The sequence below is a fragment of the Acanthaster planci genome, linkage group LG05, assembly GCF_054643075.1.
Source record: "Acanthaster planci isolate LZ-2023a linkage group LG05, COTS_SCS, whole genome shotgun sequence".
Taxonomy (NCBI): Eukaryota; Metazoa; Echinodermata; class Asteroidea; order Valvatida; family Acanthasteridae; genus Acanthaster; species Acanthaster planci.
The window spans coordinates 6,963,171-6,984,633 of record NC_141781.1 but is presented as its reverse complement, the minus strand read 5'-3'; the positions used below and the strand labels follow the sequence as shown (position 1 = coordinate 6,984,633).

The window sequence follows — 21,463 nt, the reverse complement described above, 5'->3', positions numbered from 1 at the left end:
AATCATGTGAGTGCTCTGTACACCAGCATTCAAATATTTGGGATACTTCTGGTGACATAAAAATACATATTAAGAGCAGTAAGCCATATGCATCACCCCCCAATATAAATGATTAAAAATTAGTTTTAAGGTAAAAGCATCCACTATGATCATTGTTTATGTTATTTCCTCTGATTAGCACTTTTTGTCCAATTCTGACAAAGTACCAAAAAATTTAATCACCCCCTTTAGAAAGGGAAATTCATACCCCTTTTGATCCAACATGGGACGAGGAAAAAAAATCTTACCTTTTGATGTTTGACTTAGTGAATACCAACGTTGGTGTTGTTTTGAATGCTAGGCAGAGCATCGTGACAATATCGTACCGCAGCGCAGCTCGACATGTCACCGCATCGCGCCTGAACGGCGGGACGGTGCGCCGGTAGTTCTTTACCCCGATGCAGCGAAGGAGTCGTAAAGCGGGCAGAGCTCCCTCCCAAAAATAGCCCTGGCACAGGGCCCGAACCTCTCCCTGGGCAATTCTGGAAGTCAAGTCCAAACCACGGAAGGCGAAGGGATTGATTCTTTTTAGGGTGATGGCTGGTTGTAATGGTTTGATCTGACCTCGCGCGCTGACTGATTGCGAGCTGCAGTACATGTCTCTAACAGCATCCACACATTCACCCCCATTGATGCTACTCACACAACACATTGGCCAGCCCGCCTTCGACTCTGCCACATCCCTTGGCTTTGGCGCCTCGCTAACGACCTATAGCATGAAACAGAAAATACCCTCTATGTTATGAGTGGCTATGGAAATGAATAAATAAAAAAATTATAAAACCAAAAATAAAAAAAAAACCAGTCTGTGTGGGCTAGCCAGTGAGGCATTGCGAGCGGTGGAGTTCAGGGCCAACAGGCCCCGCCTACCGACCCTTTTCGCTGGTTGGGTTCATCACACTGGCACGAATTAGGCCTCCATTCAAAGGGGCAGGTACACCGATGTACATGTACATGTATTATCACTCAGCGTCGCTGGGTAAACCGGCTCATGGAAATTAACTTTGAACAGGATAAAAGGCGCATGTGACTGGGTTTCAATGGACATAGCAAACGTGCCTGGTTTTTAGCTTTTCGCGAACAGGCATGCGTGACCTTCCCCGCCGCCAGCATTTTTTTTGGAGGGGGGCATGTTGGGTTATTTTACTTCAACTCCTTACTGCTCCCGCGGGAATTATGATAAAGTGCTGAAGGGACACAAAAACATCTATTTCTGTTAGTTAGGCGCTTGTTGTGGTTCATTGAGCACATTGAACTCATTTTATTTCCAGAATAAATGAGTCTTTCGAAAAGGAAATTAGTTCAGGTTAACTTTTTTTTCCAGATTAGTATTTTTGCGAAGAGTCGAGGTTGTGTTTTTTCAGACTGGTATTTGTGCCATAGAAATGTGTAATAGCGCTTAGCTATTCTCACACAAGGGCGGATCCAGAACCAAGTTTCGGCGGCCATTTTTTTTGGGGGGGGGTAAAAATGGGAATTTTTAAAGTTAAATCTGTCATGGCCTTTGTAAGATGTGTGATCAAATTATATAGCTCTCTCGTGGTCTGGGAAGGCAATGAAATGACATGGTCCTCCAATCGCCTATCTCTTATTATACCGGTATGTTTTCGCCCGGAGGGGGGGCGTGACCCCTTGCTCCCAAGATCTGGCCAATGATCTCATAAAAAAGAGTTTCGCTACTTCATATCTTCAGAAATGTTATATTGAAAAGGATTTGTTTAATGTTCGCCAAATCGAGCAATTCCACATAGTTTTTAAATGTTTTGGAATTAATTTTGATAATTATTATTCATAATTGGCATTTCAAACCGACGTTTAATTTTGTACATGCCACACCTTTGCAGGTACTGCGCATGGTTCACACTGCTGAAGTTTCTGTTTCTCTGTATCACTGTCCTTATTTTCTATTACAAATGCCTGTCCAACATTTTTTTAATTATATAAAAATACCAGTAAACAGTTTAGCATAAGAGTGAGTTTCAAGACGTACGTCGTCGGAGTACAGAAGTAGGGAAGTGGCTCTGACATCGTCAGAAAAGATTTCACAAACAAACTATGCATTCCGTAATGTTACCTTTTTAATTCACACTAAATCAAAACGTGCAGGATAATTGAAATTAACTTTGTGATACATTAAATATTGTGTGAATAGATATGGAAAAATCTGAACAAAAAGGAAACTTTCCGCGTAACAAAATAATCCATTATTACGTATTGGGGGTTATTAATTAAAGAGAGTGGTCGTTTTTGCTGTGAAAGAACAAGTACGTTATCATGACCAAGGCTCGGTATAGACTTCTTTTGCTGAGTAATTGAATTAACAGAATTGTAACCCTCTCTTTACCGCCAAAAGCGGTAGATTTGAGGACAGACCAACAGAACAGAGTAAATGTACATGAACAGAAATACGCCGACAAATGTGTCATGCGTATTCGTACCACGATCTCACCTATCTCAGTTTTTGACATTTCGAGAAAAACGCATTTAAAGTTGGGTCCGTTTTGAATCTTTCATTTCCCCCATAATACTTATTTGTATTGACACAGATTTCGTATTTTAATAAAGTTAGATAGTTAAATAAATATATGAGATATTTTGTTGGGGAAAAAATCTTATGTAATAGGTTAAAATGAGCGCCAAAACCATTCGTCACTTTTTGAAATTTTCATTGTCATATTGTATGAGCGCAAACAGCGACCTACACAGACAGGTCACTTCCTCGAACAAAACATGTCGATTTCTCTGTGGCTGACAGTGATCGATGTCGTGTGCGCATGCGCACGCCGAATTTTTCAAGTTGATGTATGTGGAGGTTAGTTAAAATCCTTTAATGAGTTTGGTTTATACTTTTCGATAAAAAGGTTTTAAAGAATGAAACTTTGCAAAAGTTCAAGGAAATTAGAAGGGGAATTCCCATCGGAAAGGTCACGAACTCATATTTTCTATTTTTGTTATTTTCAAAGTGTACCTCATCATTCGAACTTATGTTTCCATGTATAACCAGGGTCAATTTTCTGCAAAAACAAATTAAACACCTCCTTTAAAAGAATTACAGTAATATAGGGCATATCAATGACATACATTGTAAAGGAAATCTACTGCTGTTCCAATACTAATACGTGAAACGTGAAATCTGCTCGGGGTCACTGTATAATTGGTTGTATTATATACTGTAGATTTTGATGTTGAGAGTAGCCCATCAGAAAAAGGCCCTATTTAAGGGAAACTCAAGGGGCGGAAAAGTAAGCTTTACAAAAGACTGTTTAAAAAGATACGTAAGACGTCTGTCTTGGTGTCTGACCTGGACTGACTATTGTCAGTTATTATGTCTTCAGTTTAATTTCAAACCATACATGTGTATAGGTAAATTAAACAGTGCAGGAAGTAATAGTATCGGAGTTGTTTCATAATCACTTTAATGCACATCGGTGACTTTTAAATGACATTAGTAAAGGAAGTAGACCAAAATAATGTCAGAGTTGTTTCTTAATCAGTTGAAAGGACATCGGTGACTTTTGAATGACATTAGCAGCAACAGCAGGAAATTACCTCCTGATTCAATGATGCGGAGTGCCAGCATTACAATGCATCGAAAATCCAAGGGAAATGCAGACTTACTTTTAAAAGGACCTTGGGTCATCGTTTTCCCCTTAAATCCTGAGGCTAAATATCGGAGTTGGGTCACAGCGTTTAGTTAAGTAATACACAGCTTTAATTCCAATTTAGGAATTGACATGAAAAGTTTCGTATGCTTTTCCACATAAAATATAGTCGACGAGAGATTCAATCAGAGTGTCTTTCATGTCCGGTGTCATTCCTTTTGCAGTATGTAACAAATAATTCTTTAGGTTTTGTATGCTTTGCATTAGTTTGCAATACTAACCAGAAATATGGCAACTGGTAGCTTGTTACAGTTCATTACGTTTAGCTTCTTTTTAACTGTGTAAATTTTAAATTTTATCTGTACTGGTTTACTAAATCAACATTTACAAAAGAGAAACACAAAGCACAAATGTCATGAACCAAACAGGTAAAATGCTAATTTTGATCTGAACCGGGCAGCCGGAAACCAAATACGAATCCCACAAAACGTGAAGGATTAAATTGTAACTGGCCCCCTTATTCTTCATCTTATTAAGTTCCCAGCTGCTAGGTATGTCTATTTGTGCGATTTTTTAGGGTACCAGTTTAGCCTAGCAGTCCGTATAAAACCGCGCGGCAGGCGTTACTCGCCCGCCTGCAGTGGTGGTCGACTTGCGCAGACCAGTATTCCTGCATAGTTGTACGTAAGCGCGGGAAAGAAGCCCCGTACTGGAGTGTGAGTTTGGCATAGCAATGTAAATAATTGAGACATATATCACCGTACTGATAGCTAATCACCAAGCCACACTGGAAATTAGTCAATTTTAATGATTGTCCTTTTTGAATCTTGAAAGGATCAGTAATTTACACTCATTGTAATTTCTTAACGTTGTGTGCCGCGGAGGTAAAGCGCCTTTGCGAAGGCTCATGTTTTTGTGAATGATGAAGAAACGTGGCCCTGTATCAACTGTATCTGTCCCCTTGTTACTTTTCTTGTTCATCAAGGCTGTTGTGCTGCGGGCCTGGCGGTAAACTGCTGCCAAAACGGATCGGCGCCACCGGCCTTCAAAGGCTAGACCGCTCGCTGACGTGGGCTGGCCCGACCGGGTAGCAAACTCCAAAAGACGAGACTGCCACAGTATTGTTGCCGTGACTAACTTCACAAGTAGGCCTCGCTTAGGATTTCGTGTCACCGTACACACGAATGCCCATCACGATTTTATTCGAATTTCGGCATAAAAAACAAGGAATATACTTATGTCCAGTCATTTAAAGAAACGGAAACGCAGTTGAAATTCAGGTTCAACTTCAGCTACCGAATGACACCAAACAGCGCAAGACTGGTTTCGATTGACTGAACTTCAAATGACATCGATAGGTATAGCTTACGGTCCAGACACCAGACTGTGTAGGCTACTTCGTGGAAATAAAAAAGCGTTGTCTATACACGTTTCACGAGGTGACTTATCTCAATGCGTCAGTCCGTGAGGTAATAATTTAAATTTTGGAGAGGTATGTCAATATTTCTAATTACCCAAATTAATTTAATTAGCCTTTCAGAGCACCTGTCAGTTTGAAATTTTTAGAAACAAAAATTCATCATGCATAACAAGAATATGCTAAAAACCCAAATTCGTCAAAAATTGAGATAAGTCAGATCGTCGTACGATCGACGAAATAATGGCACGCACAAAGTTTATTTCAATTCTAAACTGAACTCAAAAAGAAACGAAAATCTTTTGGGCACAACTGCAACAACGTTTTAGTACGTTTAATTGCTAAGCAAAACCTTGCAAATTATAATTACTTTCTGGGAAAAATTCTCACAAGAAATTAGCACAAGTGCAGATCACTTCAGACGTGTGTTATCAGTATAGTGAAGGAACAGAACAGTTCTTTTAACTTAGTGAATCATTAACAATTTTGTAACTAAAAACTACCAAAGTCGTTAAATTGTCAATAAACAAACAGGGATGTGCGTTATCCGTCCTGTGAACAAGTACAGTGACGACAAACAAGTTTATTGGGAGAAAATACGACAGTGCGACAGCAATGTGTTGTTGATGGTAAGATAATGCGTATCTATATTGGCTGTAACTCTAACTTGTTCTATTGTGTATAAAATAATCTTACGAGGATTTTTCTTTAGTCTGAGCGCAGAATGAAAGTGCATTAGATAGATTTAAACGTCGCTCTGTTCATTATGCGCGGGGAGGCCTTGGGTTATAAAACGACTCCTTTGATTGGTTGAACCTGCTATTGTCATTATGGTCACCAGGGTCATTCGTTATCCTCAGCCCGTGCACAATGGCAGGAAATAGGATTGACACTGGGAGAGGTATAAAAGGCGCGAAAATCGTTTAAGTTGCCGTGAAAGAGACGTAAAAGCTTTTAGCTTCATTTACATGATGACACCGTTGTGGTTTATTGCATTAAAACATACAAATAAACAAACAGAGAAACTTTTTAAATAAAAAGATCGCTGAATCGTTCATTGTAAGTCTCTTTTCAGAGAGTCAATTAAAATTAATATCCACATCCCAGAGGATTTTTAAACCTATTTCATTCTTAATATCAGCATTTTAGTCATATCTATGAGAACAGTCCTCCATGGTGACATTGCTTAAATCCTCAATTGTTCTCCCTTTCACATGCATGCCGTCCAAAGAGCTAGAGTTACCCTGGAGACTTATCAAGTAATGTTTAAAGCAACAGTGGAAACAGAAGCCTAATTCTTGGCCAAAGTGGGGTGGGGCAGGGTGAGCAGTGGCGTATCCAGCTGGGGAACTTCCCCCCCCCGGATTTGTTTTTTTACAAAGAATACTTCATAGGTAAGAAAGAAATCGGTGTATTTATTTATCAAATATGATTTTATTTATATCTGTTAATTCATCCAACAGCGCATTTTGCAGCGCATCCACAATCAGGATGAAGTGAAAATTACGACAATAAAGAAATGTTCAGTTTTAGAGGTGGGAGGGAAACCCAGAATGAATATTCCAGGGAAAACCCACCGAGTCAGGTCGGGACTGAAAACCAAATCCACATGCTGGCCTAGGTGGGATTCGAAGCCGGATCGCACAGGTGGAAGACGAGGAAAGAGCCACCACACCAACCTGACTCCCCAAACCCTGAAAAAGACAACACCATGAAATAAAAGCATGGATGCCGGGATTACGAGTAAGTCTTTTGATATTTTTTTTCTCCCTTGGCATCACGTTGAACGAGCCCGAGGCCGCATTCGCTTTTGAATTTGCACCCGACACTAAAAGGTGGACACGCTGCTGGGTGGGGGAGGGGTGTGGAAAGACGGGGTAGAGTGAGAAAACCCACACGTAGAATATTTTTTCGTTCAATGTTTCATGTGGAACTAAAAAAAACCCAGTTGTAACTTTTGATGAGCATCGTATTTGCTTCTTTTACTATAGGCCTAGCACATGAAAAGAAGGACAACAGAGAACTGACCGCGGCAAAAGATAAAAACTGCAACTCTCGACGCTCAAGCTCCTGTGACAAAGTATGGCTTATACCGAAGATTACATCACAGTTTCACTAATAAATATCGAAATTAGTATTAGTTACATTAGGTAATACTAAAAATGAAAACAAAATTAGGCCTCTGTAAAAAGATGGCTCTTTGAAGATCTCCAATATTATTCTTTAGCAATTTCCCACACTTTTCAAACTTTCAACACTGAACTTCCCACGAGTAACTCCATAACAGCTCAGTTTCCCTCCTTAAAATAACATTGTCAGCGCTGTGATTTCACGTATGGGCTCAGGTCTATGAAATCAAGGAACAAAATCACGATGAAGGAAGAGTTTGGAGAACCAGAAAATGATTGGCTATAACGCTGGTATATATTGCATTGACGCATGCACCGCTGACGCCAACAGGATTTACCATTGCACATGACCAACACAATCACTCGGTTTGTCCATCAAGATGTCAGTGCACTTCTGTACGTTGAGTGAGGTTTGGCTGGTTGTATTCCATCCTGGGCGAGCGGACTTCGTGAGTGGCTGGCGTCCATCACGTGACGGAAAATTTTGGAAGCGCAACCGGCATGCAATCATGGCAAGGTCAGTCGGCGAACTCGTGAAAAATGCGTTCCCCTTCGCCGAAGTCGCCACACTGTTCGGTGCACAGCTGCAACTGTCATCGGCAAGTTAACACGCTGTAAATTGCAGCATGGATTTGTAAAAAAAAAAGTATACTGTCTCCCATATCCAAGCCATACCTGCTTCCCTTAAATAAAGCACCCTTAAATAAAGTTGGCCTGAATTCAACTTATCGGGCATGGATGAACATCGACCCCCCCAAAAAAAGCCTACGTAAATAAAACGGAGACGCTTGGGGGTGGTTGAGTAAGTTCAGTCTCCATTAGTCTCCAATTTTTTATAGCTCCCAAAACAATAAGATGACATGAATTATATTTGCATCAACAAAAGGATGTGCTCCTATTTTTTCGACAATTCGTGGAAAATGGGATTAACTGTTCCTTCTCCCATCAATTCCACCGAAATTGCCGTTTATTCAAGGAAAAAATCACAAGCTCACTGAGTCACCGTCATGATGACGGTAAGATTTTCGTTTAATTGGCTGGTTTCCACGCAAGAATCGTGCACGAAACTCACTGATTTTTCGATCATTTTCCAATTTAATAATCGTAAACGAACCCAGCGCAACGCAATAGGTCATTAGACCAGGTGACAATATTTTTGATAGGCAAAATGTCCCTAGAGAGCACTGTCGTGAGAGAGATCACACAATTATGCAGCGGTCACATAATATAAAAAGAGGATATTCATAATGAACTAATGAGTGAAGGGTACAGGAACACGATACGGCACATCGCTTCCCTGTTGTTGTAAATAAAATAGTTTATAAAATTCATGCTGTGATGATTTTACCTGTAAATGACTTTACAAATATCTTTTTATATCATGAGACAAAAGGACTCTCTACTCTACTCTAGTTTATAAAATTCATGCTGTGACGATTTTACCTGTAAATGACTTTACAAATATCTTTTTATTTCATGAGACAAAAGGACTCTCTACTCTACTCTAGTTTATGAAATTCATGCTGTGATGATTTTACCTGTAAACGACTTTACAAATATCTTTTTATATCATGAGACAAAAGGACTCTCTACTCTGAAAGTGAAAAGAGTAATAGACAAAAATTAATATAAAAAAGTAAATGGCAACGTAACCTACACTTCCCCCAAATATAAAACCAAATTTAAAAGAACATCATTTATATATTTCCTAGCATTTAAAAATACATGAAATGCTCTTAATGTTTTGTACATATTTGTAGGATCTTTATAGTCATTGTGCCTTTTTCTCAAGAAGTGTGTTCAATGTTCTTTGTAACATACATTTGGACATGTAATTGCAGACAGTTTCTATAATTAAACAACTTTACATACGTCGTTTGTTGACAAATCAATGTTTTCCAAATTCAAGCTCGACTTTGCAAGATGGCACATCTACAAGAGGCGTTCACTGTCATTTCCATCTTGCAATAATCACTCCGCCAGGATAAGTTTACGATTATTCATCGTCTATTTAAAGTGAGATGCAACGAACGCACTTGGGTGATTTTCCAATGTGTTTAACCGCGTACTATTCCTTCCTCCATGGTTTAACTTTGCAGCCGCATTTATCAAGGCGGTATGATTCACTGACATATCTGCCCATAATTCTCCACTCAATCCGTCGGTGCTACAACAACATCCTTACACCCCAGTAAACTATCTGCATATTCCTATTTCAGACGGGCCAAAATACGCCTGTATCATCACAGTCCCGAGTGGTTTGTGGGTATGAACAACATCGGAGATAGACGCGATAACCGGAGTGAGTCTGGCACCTCACTGTCGCCTCCAAAGAGGCTGACTCAACCACCTTCCCAAACTGCTAGCGTTCATGTTCACAGTTAAAATTAACCTTTCAATTCTTAACACCCCCCCCCAAATATGAACTTGAATCGAATGCATTACAAGTAAGAGTAATAACAAGCACGCGTACTTCCCATTTGACGATACAATTTAATTTCTGCAGCAAAACATTCGTTCATCTTTTGAATAATGACATTCCACGGGCCTTATCTGGCTACCACCATTTCAAGATAGCGATTATACAACAACGGTAATCTAACACTTGCTGAAAGACCAGAACAAAAATAATGCTGTAGTTTGTCGGAGAGGCCTATCGTTTGTCGTTACTTTTTTCTCGAATTTTCGGAATAGAAAAGTAGAATCAGTCTCTGAAATCAAGTTCTATTCAAAGAAAAAAGGAGCAACTTATCAGGTTTCCATTTCTATAGAGAGTAATTTTTGGTCGCATTATGGTGATGATTATTTCAAGCCCAAAAGTGAAAGAAAATTTTAACGTTTAATCCGTAAACAGATGCCTAGATATTTGTAAAAAGTCCAATTGTGACGCCGATAGAATTCATTCAAATCTCTCACTGATCATTTATATCATCATGCTTAGTGTGCAATGCGCAACATCACCTTCTTAAAAACAGCATACATTTCTTCAGCAAACACTCTCAGTAAAGTCTGTTAACAGAGTGGAGGCTCAAGGAGAAAGTAAGAAAAACTTGTTTTGTCAGAACAAAAGACCCATGCTGTGTTTTCTCCAAAGCAAGGATATAATGTAAAGCAGGTAGATGTCAGGCGTTAAATTTTGGAAACTGTTCAAAAACAAAATGCAAAAGTTCACTGGATTGGAAGTATGGACAACACTGTGATATAATAATTATAAAAAGTCCTAACTATTTCTAAGCACATCGAAAATTGATTTGGTGTTGTGAAAACGAATGACAAGTAATCATTTTTGACCAGTTGTGATGTGATTGTCACTTTAAAATGACATTTGTAGTGTCGATAATGTGTATTTTATCAGTGTCACCTGACAGTACTTTGGCCTGTGACGGTCACACGGCCTTGACATGAAAACCCGTTATAGTTCTTGCAATCCACATCCGACATTTGGCTATGTACTCAGGAGTTTCCCGCCACTTTTCAGACGCGGTGGCGCGCCCTCCAACCCATAGCCTTTCCCGAGGTCCCTTGACCCGCGAGTTATGCGGGGATTGATGGATAAAAAGCATGGCGGATTCCAAAATGCGAGGGGAAAAAAATAATTCCACCCGTTTACCGGGCTCACGGGTAGTAAATGCCCTCCACTCACGCGGGGACACATCTCACTTCCGGGGGTTAGTTGATACAGGGATTAGGGTGCAACTTAGCAGCCATTATGCTGACTACTTACAAAAGTCTCTTGGGTTTACATGCAGAATCAAACAGCAACAATAAAATTATAGGGACTTGTACGCAGCATATTGATCTGAACAACAAGACTCCCATTCAAAGCCAAGGTTCACAAAAATAGACTTTGTACATACAGAACGGCCCACCTGCAGAGGAGTCGTCTTCGGTCATTCCAATATGCAGGAACAATTGCACAAAGTAGCCCCATGCCTATCTTGCGTTATTTGCCTTTTCAGATGACCGCCAGGACATTCTGCAGAACCTTGCTTGTTACTTACAAGCAAGGTTCAGGTTAACCATAGAGCTATGATGACGTCATCCAAGTTACCAACAGCGGGTTCCTTTGTGCGATTAAAAAGTGAAAATCGTGGTAAAATCCAGTGAGGATCACGAATGTACAAAACAAGCAAACAAACTTACTATGACCATAGAAATGCCCAGATACATCAGAGCTACTAGATCCACGATTAGTGCTTCTCTGGAATTGAGTCCACGTTCGAGTTGCTACGACCCTTCACGCTCAGTTTACCCATGGTTTTATACCGTGGTAGTGTGGACGATCACGAGGCTGCCGAGCGCGACGCAAACTACACTGTACATCCACCGGGGCGCAGAACCTTGGAGTCTACCGTGCTTCAGGTGCTTGCGCCCCGTCTGTTTGGGGGTGTTTTCCCGGGGAAATCCCAGTACTCTGGACCGCCTAGTGAAATCAACAGCAAAGTGTAATCAACGCTCTTCATCACTCCATCAGCCACTATATGGTGTTGCCAGAAATAAGTGGGTCCAAATCTCCAACAATAATAACGTTGAAACACGGTGCATGCAGTCAAGAATTCCAATGCCGCAGGTGAGCACATCTACACAGAAAACCGCTGCCGCCAGCATTTTACATTTTGAACTTTTCAATACGAGAGCCTACGCGAGACAATGTTGGGAAAACCCATTCCATTCCAATCCTACTTGAGAAAAGCTCTTGCGACAGTGGTCTTTACGCGTGCAGAGCCTCGGTCGCACGTTTTGACTTCAAACGGCAAACGCATACTCGGATTGATGAGTGCGCCGTAAAAATCCGATCGTCACCAGATCGGACTTGGGGCAGTTGTGACGTTCTCGTGAATAACAGGCCTCTAAATGGCAGCTTCTGATGCCGTTTCCCCCAGGCTGCATCAGCGCCACGCCGAGGAAGACACAAAAAAAGTTCACAATACAAGACTGATGACAGACCTCCCTTCGTCACTCACATCATAACTAGGGCCCATGGTCAAACTCCTTGGGGATACAGGCAGAGGTTTTCATCGAGTTCGCCAAAAAAGAGGGAAGCCACAAGCAAGGCGGAAGGCGCCGCTTTAGAAAGTAGTCATCATTGTCTTTCCTAGCAGACGGCCGACTCATCAGTTTAAATTAAAACGATCTACCTAGTGTCACCCCCTAAAAGGAAATGACCATTTGGAGGTGAATTCCTCGGTAACTAATAAACATTTTTCATGAAGGTATATGCTTTATTTCAAACTTAATTTTTTCCATTCATCTGATACCGGCAAGATAATGATTGGGTGACGCATGAGTGATCAGAGATTCTGAATTGGTGACGCCAAAATTGGCTTTGTTCACGCGATTGTAGCAGTCAGCTGTGGTGCGTGTACTTTTAGGCTGCTTCAAACGGAAGACTCTTAAAACTATTGTTTTGACATTCGTGGCGCACAGGATAACGTTTTGAAAGGACATGCAGTGGCACATCCAGGATTTGGTTCTGGGGGGATGGGGTGGGGACTTCTTTTCTACAAACCATTGTCAAATTTTTAATCATCCTTACAAGAATCCTAAGCTCCCTCCCCCAAGAAAAGCCGCAATACCGTTTGTGAAGTGTAAAATAATGCCAACAGCTCTCTTTCAGATAAAGAATGCAGTTATAGAAAATAATTTACGCAGGGTGTACCTCGCAAATCTTGGTTTTATAAGGACATCCTATACAGGACAATTAGAAGCACGCACTTTGGGCTGGCAAGTTTCTTACTGATTCTGAATTGATTTTTCTCAAGCAAATAATTCCTTTTCTCTCTCTCTTTCTGCACCCATGGAGTTTTTGTCATTTATTGCTAGTGACCCATTCGATTTTGAGCCGTGCGTGCATGAATGTGGAAATTGCTTTTAAAAAATTATTTTCCTTTCAAATTTTGTAATTGATGCGGTATGATTTTTTTCTTGAAAACATCGATGATAATATCTGAGCGAGCAAATTATAAAGCACTAGCATTACACAAGGATATCAATTCACATGCCCTTGTTACCCCGTTGTTAAGCTTAACTCGCTCAAGATCACTGGACATAACACTGCTAAGTAAGAATCCTATGAAAAATTACAGCACATTCTGTAGAGGAATTGCACTTATCATTTTTTCATTGGTTCCATGCCAAGTTAAAGGAACAGTAAATACTTTCTATCGGCAAAACGCGTGGAACTCAACCGAGGCCAAGATATCATCCGCGAAGCTGGGTGACTCACCATATCAACAGCAACTTGGCATCACTCCCTTGCCTGCACTTTAAAAGCGGACGACAATCATGGTGCTATCCAAAAGAGAATAGCGAACAAACATTCAGAAGATACGCGACCTACATGTAGTTTGAAGTTACGCAATTGGTCGCTCAAAAAGTGTTCTAACTTTTGCAACATATTATGCACAGGTAAACCGATGCGACTAGTACTGTATACACAAGTACAGTATCATGGTCAACAGTGTCTAACTGAACTTAAAACGTCAATTTCTATTCCATGCAAGGAAGTGCCAAATAGGCAAAAATTTAGCCTGGTCGAAACATACACAAGAACTTCATTTTGATGTACAGTGTACGTATCTAACAGTGTCTTACTTAGGACGCCCAAAATTCTTCTTTTTTCAGTGCAAGAAAGTGTTAATGGACAAAAAAATAGCAAAAGTAACTTTGATTACATTTCTGGTGGTTTCAACTAGCCATGGATACTCTTAAATACAGATTTTGTTCCTCAGTTCCCCAAAACATCCCTCTTGAGCTAATTCACATCCACGTGAGGGTTTCTAACATATCGCGTCCAGCACCCCATTTTGGAACGTGTTGCTCACGGTTCACGAAATTTCTTTAACGTAAAACAGGTTAGACTTTGAACCGATGAGCATTGATCACAGATCATAATACCTACCAGTAACATGGAGTCCAACTACCACTAGTTGGACTCCATGTTGTGGAAAATTCCACGTCATTCCCTCCGACGCAAGACAGGGAAAGAATTTAACAACACGCACGAAGTGTCCTTCAGCACATGACAGGGAGGGGGGTTAAAAAGGAATGTGCAAACTAAGGCTGCATCCGAATCTGTTGTCTAGAGCTAGGTCTGGGTCTTAACTCCATTAGAAATACGCAGAGACGCGCAGACAATAGACCTAGCCGTAGCACTAGACACTCGTTTCGGACACGGCCTTTAATAATAAGGCGGCTTTCCATATGTACAATGTACATATTTTGGGTGCGTTGCGTATACGGTGCGTTCATGTGTTTCACTTTTATGCGCACAAAAATCGACTCCATTAACATAACGCACGTGTGCGTTGAGTTCGGCCGAGAGCGATTTTGACGGATACGCAACGCTTGGCGCAAGTGTTAACGCGCACAATTTATGGAAAAACGCCTTAAATCTATTAGCCATGTACATGTATGATTTGAACAGCGCCCCCTTTGCTGGACCATAATGTTTTAGCCACGATGTACATGTAGGTATTGAGGATAGCGTGCCGCTCTGGGCGCACAACGGAAAAATAGTCTGGCTAGAATAATGCTCACTACTCACGCGATGCTCGACGAAATTATTCCAGCCAAGGCCCATTTGATTTTCCTTTAGATTTCAGGAAACCATGTTTTAAATTATCCACTCCCAAGGGTTAGCTTAGGGGTAAAACCGTTTCGTCTTTTGGGACAGTAAAATACTGTTTGGCCAAGTTGACACCCGCATCTCGTTATCTTGAAACGTGTACCAAATAACCCAATTCGAAACTTCCGACACTTTCAAGTTCATGACAACCACAGCCAGATTCAACCTGTCAGCGAAAAGCAACCGTTTAATCTGTTAAACTGTGCCACACTTGTGACAGAGGTCGGTGGTTGCAAGGTTAATGCCAGTGTTTACGTACACAGTAAACACTGTCCAGTATTGGCATGATTATGGAATAAGAAAAGTTGTGTGTTGAAACCAGAAATAAAAGAGAAAGCAGTTTCAAAAATGGACGATTGGTGAAATGTTGGAAGAGTAATTTAGGCTGGCTGACAGACTGAAACTTCAAATAATTAACATCGCAGATGTTGTTATTCTTTTCACTGTATGAGCATGTTTTAACCATGTGTGCTGTTCAAGTACATGGGCGATTGATGTCATTTTTCATACCCGTGATCTCAGTTATTATGTCAGCAACGAAATGACCACGAAGTACGTGTACATGCATGGGAGTGATTCTCACCGCACTTTTTTTTTCTGGTAGGAATGCCTGTTTTCGAGCGACCTTTTTGGGAAGGGTAAACACTGCAGAATAAGAATACTGAAAAAATACCGGGAAGTGTGAATCGTGGAGAAAACTAACAAAGATATCGCAGCATCTAATCATTTCATTTTGGGTGCTAGTTAAAGACTGAAATTGGATAGGGTTGCATATCCATCTTGATAAAAACAAAAACTTTCTTTTTTAAATAAACTGCAGCGTGCAATGCTATTTTGACATTATTTTCGAGACATATCATGCAATGAAAAAAGGATAGTGTATCTTGGTTACACAAATGCCGATCAGAATCTCCAGTAAGTCGCCACTCTGCAAGACCCGACACAAGTGTCGGGTTTACCCATAGCCCAGCTGCCAAACTACAGTGTGGTAAGGAATTACGTAATACCTCATGAACCAGTGTCCTTGGAAAACATCTCTCCTTACTGAAAACAGACGTGATCTCCACATTATAATCTTTTTATAAAAACCTTCATCGGGAAAAACCTGCACGTGCCCAGTTAATGTCTAAAGGCCTCAAAATAGGCACAACAGTTGGTTCACAAGTATTGCCAATTGTTTTCTTTCACTAACACAATATTTTTTTCCTCAGTGAAGTGCGATCAAGATGGCATATTGCACCAATGAGATATGGAATCTGGCCACCAAAACAACAAACATACCTAGGAAATGAAACGTTTCGCTTTATGATCATCACAAGTCCAATGTATTATGACGATGATATATCGTCATATAGGGAATATTAATCGCCAACAATTTTTCTTTTCTTAAACATATAGTGTAATTCGACCACCAGAACTAGAATCCATTACTGCGGTGGCACAACGCTCGTGGACAGATAAAACGCGCGCGTTACATACCTCTTCGACCAACAGGGTGTCGTGATTTGCCAGATGCACGCGCGCGTCAAGCTGAAGAATGTGCGTGTGAGTGCGGTGCCACCGCAGTTACGGCGTCTAATCAGATTCAGTTCAGGCGAGCAGTTTCTGATCAGTGTTTCACGGAACCATCCGCCTGTATCAAAAGCATTTTTGCGAAACGAAAATTTCTCATTATTTTAGAGTTGCAGGAAAGCTGGATAACTGGGGCACTGGTGGGTACGGGTGGGTGTTTCCCCAGCGGAAGTCAGCGCCGCCTGGTACATGGTGCGGTGCTACCTCCACTTGAAATGCGCACAGCCTATACGGTGTCTGCTTGAAAAAAAATGCACCCCCATGTTCCCTACAGACCCGTACGTCACTGTTGCAGAACCATACAAAATATGAAAGAACTTAATGGAATTGGACCAAACTTAAACCATCATCCAAGTCCACCGATTCTTTCGGGTTATAAACTATTAAATTTAAAGTATACAGGGCATAAATAAATGCCAACACAACGAACGTGATTGCTCAAGAGTAAATATATACATACGTAAAAAGCCAAAACTCTCAATCCTCCAATGTCAATATGATTTTACCACACACACCTTGGGGAAGGGGTAGGTTTAACTGAGGCAATTTATATATTCACCTAACATTTCCAAGATTCCTTTTTCATCGTGTAAAAGCCATCAGAGCAAGGGAATACTGCGGTCTTCGATCATGTCACCACATCATATCATGATAATTCACTCCTGGAACGAGTCGACTCGCTTCCACATCGCTGGGCTTGCAGGGTCAAACACATGTCACGCATGTAGAGTGTCGTTCTTCAACATCCTTATTTTTTACGTGTATACGAAGTCTGTGTTCATAAGTCCATGAATTATGAACAAACAGGAATTCCTTTTTGGTGCCAATGTAGTCCTGTACTTCCAGTGGCAATAACATTAAACTGAAAAAAGGTCTGCCGTCTATTACTGGTGACACCCCAGCGAAATGATACGTTGCTTGCCATGATGTAGCGGAGCACATGTTTTGGCGACCGAAACTTGGATGTAAGCCACGTCCGGGTCGGACAGAACGCACGCACCCAGCCTGTGTCTCCCGTACCTCGCCAGGTTGACTGCGACGTCAGGACGCCATTGTGGTCATAAAAATTCATAGTATGAAATGACCTGGATCGTAAAGCCAAGCTGGTCCTTTCTTTGCCCGACCCAACCTGAGGCCGTAATGGTAGTCGGTTGGTATAGAGTAATAACCGCAGAGTGAGTTGATCAGCTATTGTGAGGGTTGCTCCCAGTCGGGTCTCACGACACAGCCGCTGGTCCAGTGACCCGAAATGTATTGCAGCAGCTGCCAAATTGACGTGAAATATGCACACTAAACTGTTCAGATCAGTCAGCCGTGGTTCAGATGCTCAGTAATCTTTTGAAAAAAAAAATCGTGTTCTCTAGCTATATATCTACCTTTCACAACCTCGTAAATATGAATATAGGGGGCCTACTGTAGCTTTATCAGCCTTCCTTGATTGGCACCGAACTTCAACGGTATCCAACCATGGAGCTATAAAAAGGACGAGAATAAAGCATATAGCCTTTTCCACAACTGACCATAGTCTTAGTGAACTTGACCCAAACTACTTTACAAAAACGACGGGAAAAGGAGCGTTTCTCAGAAGTGTAGTTTTTCCTTTATGGCTTATTTTGTTTGCCTCCTTGAGCCGTGGCATCTCTTTGCGTAGCTCTCAACTTGTGACCGTCTTGCCCAGAAATCAACCGTCAATAATGTAAGGCTCTCTGTAATTTTGAAAACGGTAGGCCCTCTATCGTGTGTTAAGTACCTTTTATCACTTTAAATGTCGATGCCAAGCATAACACTTCTGCAAGTCCCGTGTTCCAGCTCGGTGGTGAGTCACTACATCCCGGTATCCACTGAGATGGACCGAGAACTGAATTCCGCGGCCATTTTGATTTTTGGGAAGGGGCAAAAATTGCCAATGCTGGCCTTCCTGAAGCGTGGGCCCACATCTTTGGGGCGTTTTACACATTTATGCAGGAAAAATTTGTCTTTTCTTTGTATCTGAAAATGGTGAGGGCATAGACCTGCCTCGCCCTTCCGAGAGCAGAGCAAAGACAGGAGAAGACAGGTTGGATTATGCCCTCCGTAAAAAAACCCAAACAAACAAACATGACAGAGATGAGCAGAGCTCGACAGTGGCTGGAACAAGATAAAATCTGGGTAGGGAATGTTGCCACAAGATAGGTGAGCAACAAAGATAAACATCATGGATGCCGCAGCAGATATCAAGGAGGAAGGGAGACTGGTACATAATGACAGCAAACGGGAGTAAAACGAAGAAAACTAGACGAATGGGGGGCTGAGTATGGCAACAAGACACTCGGGGCCGGACAGAGACAAACGACGAAACATAGGGTTGGAAAACATGAAGAGAAGAAGACAGAGCTGAGTAGTATAACACAAGAAGAGCAATAGAGCATGGAGGCCTGGTTGAGATTGAAACAAAGCAAAACTTAAAAATTTAATACCAAGTTATTCACGGCAAAGTAACGCGGCGTTTACACTGTACAAGCTTGTACATGTACACGTAACACATATACTGGAGCAGTGTGGTACCGCAAAATGGCTCGGTGTTCTTGACAAAGAGAACGACTGACTTTAATGTCATCGATGAATAGGCAATGCATGAAAAGGGGATGTTTTTTCCCTGAGGGAAATATGATGTTCACACAGGTTATATAAACACAAAAACGAATGCATACATTATACGTAAAGGGACATTCCAAAAAGCTAAATAGCTTAGAGGCAGACGCCATGGGAGCAAAAGGCGGCACACTATTGAATCACGGGTACACAAAAGGCGACAGAACAAGCCCCCCCGATCCAATTTTTATTTATCTATTTTTTTTGAGTGATTGTAAGCACTAACCACTGATCTCTATGGCACTAACGCTCGATCTGCATGGCTGACCATGGGGTGTATTCGAAAAAGCCATTTTCCTCTTTCATCCAGCACACTAAATGGCCGACAATAAATAGCCACTCAGTGCTGAGCGTGCCTGGAGATCGCAGCTGCCTTCTCATGATCGCGGAAACAAGGTCACTGCTGCAACTGTTCATTTCTAAACCGTGCAGTGCCTTTTCAAGTCGTAAGAGATATAAACGATGAAGAGCAAGCTTAAATGAATGCTGCTCATCTACCACCGAACACTCTTCGGGGAATAATATTTTTGCCGGAAAAAACAGTGTCTGCTCTTCAGTTCTGTCCTCTTGAATGTTACAATTCATATGCAACGAATTTCCTGATAGAGTTATCACAGAAAGGTTTTACTTTAAATAGGTCCAAAATTGCCTGCTCGGACTGAATCGCGATATTTAGTCAAATATCTGCTATTAGAGCATTGCGTGGCACGTGGACTGGGTGGTTTGTTAATTAAAAAGGTGGATGAAATCCCGGGGCAGGACTGTAAGCTTGTATGTCTGAGAGTATCGGACCGAAAGGGGCCCTCCAAATTGCTCTATTTTGCAATGGAGTGTATAGGCATCAATTTTCACTTGAATGTTTTGAGGGGTGATTTTCTCTGGAGAGAAATATCTTCAAAAGACATCGGTAAAGCCACTTAAAATTGAAAGGAAAATAAAAGATGGGGACGTGAGCTTTAATTTGATTTGTGTCTTGAACACCTAAGAAACTTGTGAGTGTATTTCATGATTTTTTTCAAGTGGGGACATATTTAACACTGTTATCTATGGCAGCTTATTTACTGGTCCATACCCTTAAAAGGTCTCGTTCTGTTCTATAGCCCTTTTGGTAGCTACGACGTGGCTACAAAATGGCCGTGGTAGTGCATGCAGTGGATAACACACTTCCAGTGCTGTACATAAAGAGCTATACATATCTCTATGGATAGAGTGAACAAATTCAAGCCCCATTGAAAACAGTGCAAACTCAACACAGTTTAGGGCTCAATAACATGCAAGCCGACATCACTGGAGTTGCTCAACCAAAAATTAAATCATTGTCTTAACCCTAGTCATTCCATTAAAAAAAGTTTGGGGGGGGATTAGCCGATTACATTTGTAATTATTCACGCAAAACAAACCCACCCCTCAAAAACTGATAGTTTATAAATCCTCTTCGTAGCCAGTTTCAGATGGCTTCCCTCTACCTTGTCGGGAACTGAGGACAGTTTTCCATCCGTAATTTTAGTATCAATTCTTCCTTTGGATGGAATGCCGAAATCCATGCAGGCAGTTGATCATGGCCATATTTACACAATCTCTCTATTTTTATTATTTTTTTTTGGCAAAACAATCTCCTTTTTCAAAAGAAATTGGGGGCACGTTTTATGCTGTAAATGAGCTGAGCAGAAATTTTCACTTGAATTAGTTCACTGCACCTTGATAAACAGCTCTGCACATACCAGGACATGAGCGCCCCCAACAGAAAAATTAAGATAAAATTGTACCTTCATCGCTCTCAAAAACAATTTCATTTATAAGAATCTCACCGTTGATGGCGCTGTCGAAGGACAATGATTGTAACATGTCCCCACAAACGATCGTAACAACTTTTTTATTTTCTTTCTTCGTTAGATGATTGGGAACCATGCCGATTGGTCACCTGTAGGTTTATAGCCGTCCTACTCTCTCCCTTTTGGACGATAATTCTCCATCATGCCAGAGGGAAAACCTTCGAAGACAAAATTTGAGTTTGTCGTTTTAAAGGCCCTAATATAATGTGCTTCAGAGATATTATCTCGCACAAATGATGAGACTAAATACATTTTTTTTATGGCATGCATTAAAATTCTCTGATGTCATCAAAACAGCAATCGATATCATTCGATCACCCCAGTAGGTCCCTTGTAGTTTTCTTTTCATTTTTGGTGCTGAGAAATGACATTTTAGCAATTTTCATCTGGCCGGAGATTTTTTTAAATTAATGTCTCATTTTGCGGGACAATTGGAAATGATAATGAAACATTATAAACGACATACATTGTTTACAATGGTATAAGTGCACTTGCTTAAGTTATTTTTTGTATTATTTTCCCCATTTTAACCCTGTTTTGGTCTCAGACTAGGGGTGGGGGGATTTCGACCCCAACCCCCCCCCCTGAATCTGCACCTGCTCTTTTTATGAGCA

General features: G+C 41.1%; 1 protein-coding gene across 3 annotated transcripts in view; it reads right to left on the bottom strand.

Moving 5' to 3' along the window:
• The window catches only part of LOC147799043 (uncharacterized), a 34,263-nt gene extending 18,561 nt beyond the window's left edge, over window positions 1-15,702 (bottom strand). For 2 of the 3 annotated variants that reach the window (XM_087136490.1, XM_087136492.1), the window contains exons 1-2: window positions 11,331-15,702; window positions 288-748 (exon numbers count right to left, since the gene is read on the bottom strand). In XM_087136490.1, coding sequence (XP_086992616.1) covers window positions 288-748; window positions 11,331-11,357 — 488 coding nt within the window. In that variant the 5' untranslated portion in view covers window positions 11,358-15,702. The remainder of the gene's footprint in view (window positions 1-287; window positions 749-11,330) is intronic. The other variant, XM_087136491.1, reaches the window with a different exon arrangement.
• Window positions 15,703-21,463: the final 5,761 nt, after the last annotated feature.